Here is a 2491-nt window from a genome sequence, read left to right as displayed (position 1 = left end):
CCTGGGTAAGTCACTTTTTATCTTAACATGCATTTATCAAACCAGAGACCTATTTTTAGAACTTAACACAGTTTTCTTAAATCTTAAACAACTAAGCTGAGTTGTTAGATATAACTATATAGATTTTAACTCCCATCAGAAGCCTGAGAAGGGTAAATATTTTCAGAAGAAATAGGACATGCAGAGAAAGCAGCTTCTAAAATTACAGAAGTGACAGAGACTTTTGACTAACTGCAAAGTCACCCAAGTTTCCTCTGCAACATTGGAGCATCCATCTCTTCTTCCTAATGGCTAAGAATATCTGACAGATTTTTCTGTAAAGCAGAATTTTTTTTCTGTAAAGAAGGGCTTCTCTATCTTGTTGTAGCAGAGTTTGGAAGCCTAGTTTTTTTGTGTCCTATTTGGCCACAGCTTAGGAAGCATACTGTCAGGAGTTGAAGTAAGGGCAGTTTCTTGCCCAGTGGCAGTTTGCCCCATTTGAAGCAAATTCCATAAGGAGGTTTTTTGATGTTCATCATTTTCATTGAAGTAGTGGAGGAGGGCTGCTGCCAAGAGCTGACATGTCTTATCAAAAAAGGTCTTAGATTAATAAAACATCTTTAAATGTTGAATTTTGTTGAGTGCTGAATTTTTGAAGACCATCTATCTATCTTAGTATATTTGAATAGGCAAATGTTGCTTGTCTCTAGCCATTTATTATCTGAATAACTTAGAAACCACCTGATTAGCTAAACTAGTACCTAACAAAACCACAAGTTTGATTGACTATTGACTTGAATTTCTTTTCTTTTTTTTTTTTTCACAGTCCACGGAGGCTTTTTATTTATGTGTTACATCTCTAGAAAAAGAATCGCAGGACTTTCCCTCTTGTATGCTTTCATCTTGCTTTTTCATGGTCCATGATGCCGGCTGAGGTTGTCAGTACAATGAAGCCAAACTGACGGGACGGGAGCAGATTGTTCTGCCATTTTTCTAGGTCCTTAAGTTGCACGTCAAATCTAGGGCTGATCACGCCACACTTGTTCAGCCTGCCTGTGAGGTTCACAACAATTTTCCCAGCTCTGTGGTCATCAATAATCTCAAATTCACCGATGTAGCCATGCTTCATCATCACAGTTAGGAAGCGGACGATGACTTTGGAGCACGGCCTGATGAGCACCTGGCGTTTGCCTCTCTTCTCGGCGTTATTAATGCTCTTGAGAGCATCTGCCAGGACGTTCATGCGCACCATGGTGACGGCGCAGAAAGATGGCGGAAAAGAGCTGACTTGAATTTCTTAATTATCCTACACAGTTTATGATTGTAGCTTTCAAAAGAACTAGAATTTCAAACTGCATCTTTAAAAGAATTACATGGGTACAATACCTTAAAAAGAGTTATTAAAAAGTTCATTTTAACCAAATATATTCTTAATTTTGTATCAATCTACAAAGATGGTCTATAAGAGTATATTCAATGATCTGCCATTTCGCTGTCATTCCTATATTATTTTTATACCAAGCCCATATTTATTTTTGAAAAAAAAATATTTTAACTCTATCACAGCAAAACTCTTTAGGGGAATGAACCTATGCTTACCAAGCTTCCTACAATACCCGGCTTAGTTGTATTTGGCAGTCATAAGTTTTAAGTATATTTGAATTCAAGGTTATGTAAAATGTTCATGACAGTCTCATATGAACTCAGCAATTTGGATGTCCTGAGCACTTTGTAGTAGGGAGCTGATGTTTGGGTGTTGTCTGTCAGGTTAGCTGCAACCAGGTTAGTTAGAAGAGAGCAGTTAACCCCAAGGTGTCCACTGTTTGTTCTGAACCTGGAAGTACCAAAGACATGCAGAAGTTTTCCCCAGTGTTTATTTTAGCATTACACAATCCAGGTGGATTCCAGGGCCCCATCATCTTTTTGCAAACTGAAAATGTTACATTTGACTGAATTACTCCTATTTTGTTCAGCATTTTCTCTTGAGGAGGCATCTTTCCCTTGGGATGTTTTATTTGTCCAGTGGTCTCCAGATTTCTAAACTGAAAGCTCTTATTCTCCTGTAAAGAGAAAAATAAAACCCTGGCCCGAACCTAACTCTAGGGGTTTACTTTTTGTGTATAGCTTATCTTTCCTAGGACAAAATATTTTGCTTTGGTTTAGTTTGACTTTTTTTGAAAATGAAAAAGTATTATCTTTCAATTAAAATGTTTTAAAATCTTTTGAAAATTGAAACCAAGTTTATCTTTAAGTGTATTGATTTTTAGATTACGAAGGACATTTAGTTTGAATTTCACCCTGTCTTTTGCAACCAGTTTCACATTTAAATCATTTTAATTCTTATGTGCCTGCTTCTGCCTTCTTAGTGTTGTGACTGGAAGTATTAACCCCCACCACCACATTGTTCAGTGTATCTCTAGATTTTAGAAAACAGCTAATGTATATAAACAGATCTGCCTGTACATGCTGAGATCAAAGGCATGGGCTACTGCCACCCTGATCAAATATTTTA

At 37.0% G+C, this 2491-nt stretch overlaps 1 protein-coding gene across 1 annotated transcript; it reads right to left on the bottom strand.

The window, feature by feature from the left end:
• Positions 1 to 804: 804 nt before the first annotated feature.
• LOC311608349 (small ribosomal subunit protein uS8-like) lies at positions 805 to 1254 on the bottom strand. Its single transcript, XM_084800809.1, has one exon. It carries the CDS (start codon positions 1229 to 1231, stop codon positions 878 to 880), a length of 354 nt encoding a protein of 117 aa, XP_084656935.1. The 5' UTR covers positions 1232 to 1254; the 3' UTR covers positions 805 to 877.
• Positions 1255 to 2491: the final 1237 nt, after the last annotated feature.

Source organism: Acomys minous (assembly GCF_964271855.1).
Source record: "Acomys minous genome assembly, chromosome: 11".
Taxonomy (NCBI): Eukaryota; Metazoa; Chordata; class Mammalia; order Rodentia; family Muridae; genus Acomys; species Acomys minous.
The sequence above is the reverse complement of the archived record's forward strand: the minus strand, read 5'-3'. Positions and strand labels throughout refer to the sequence as shown.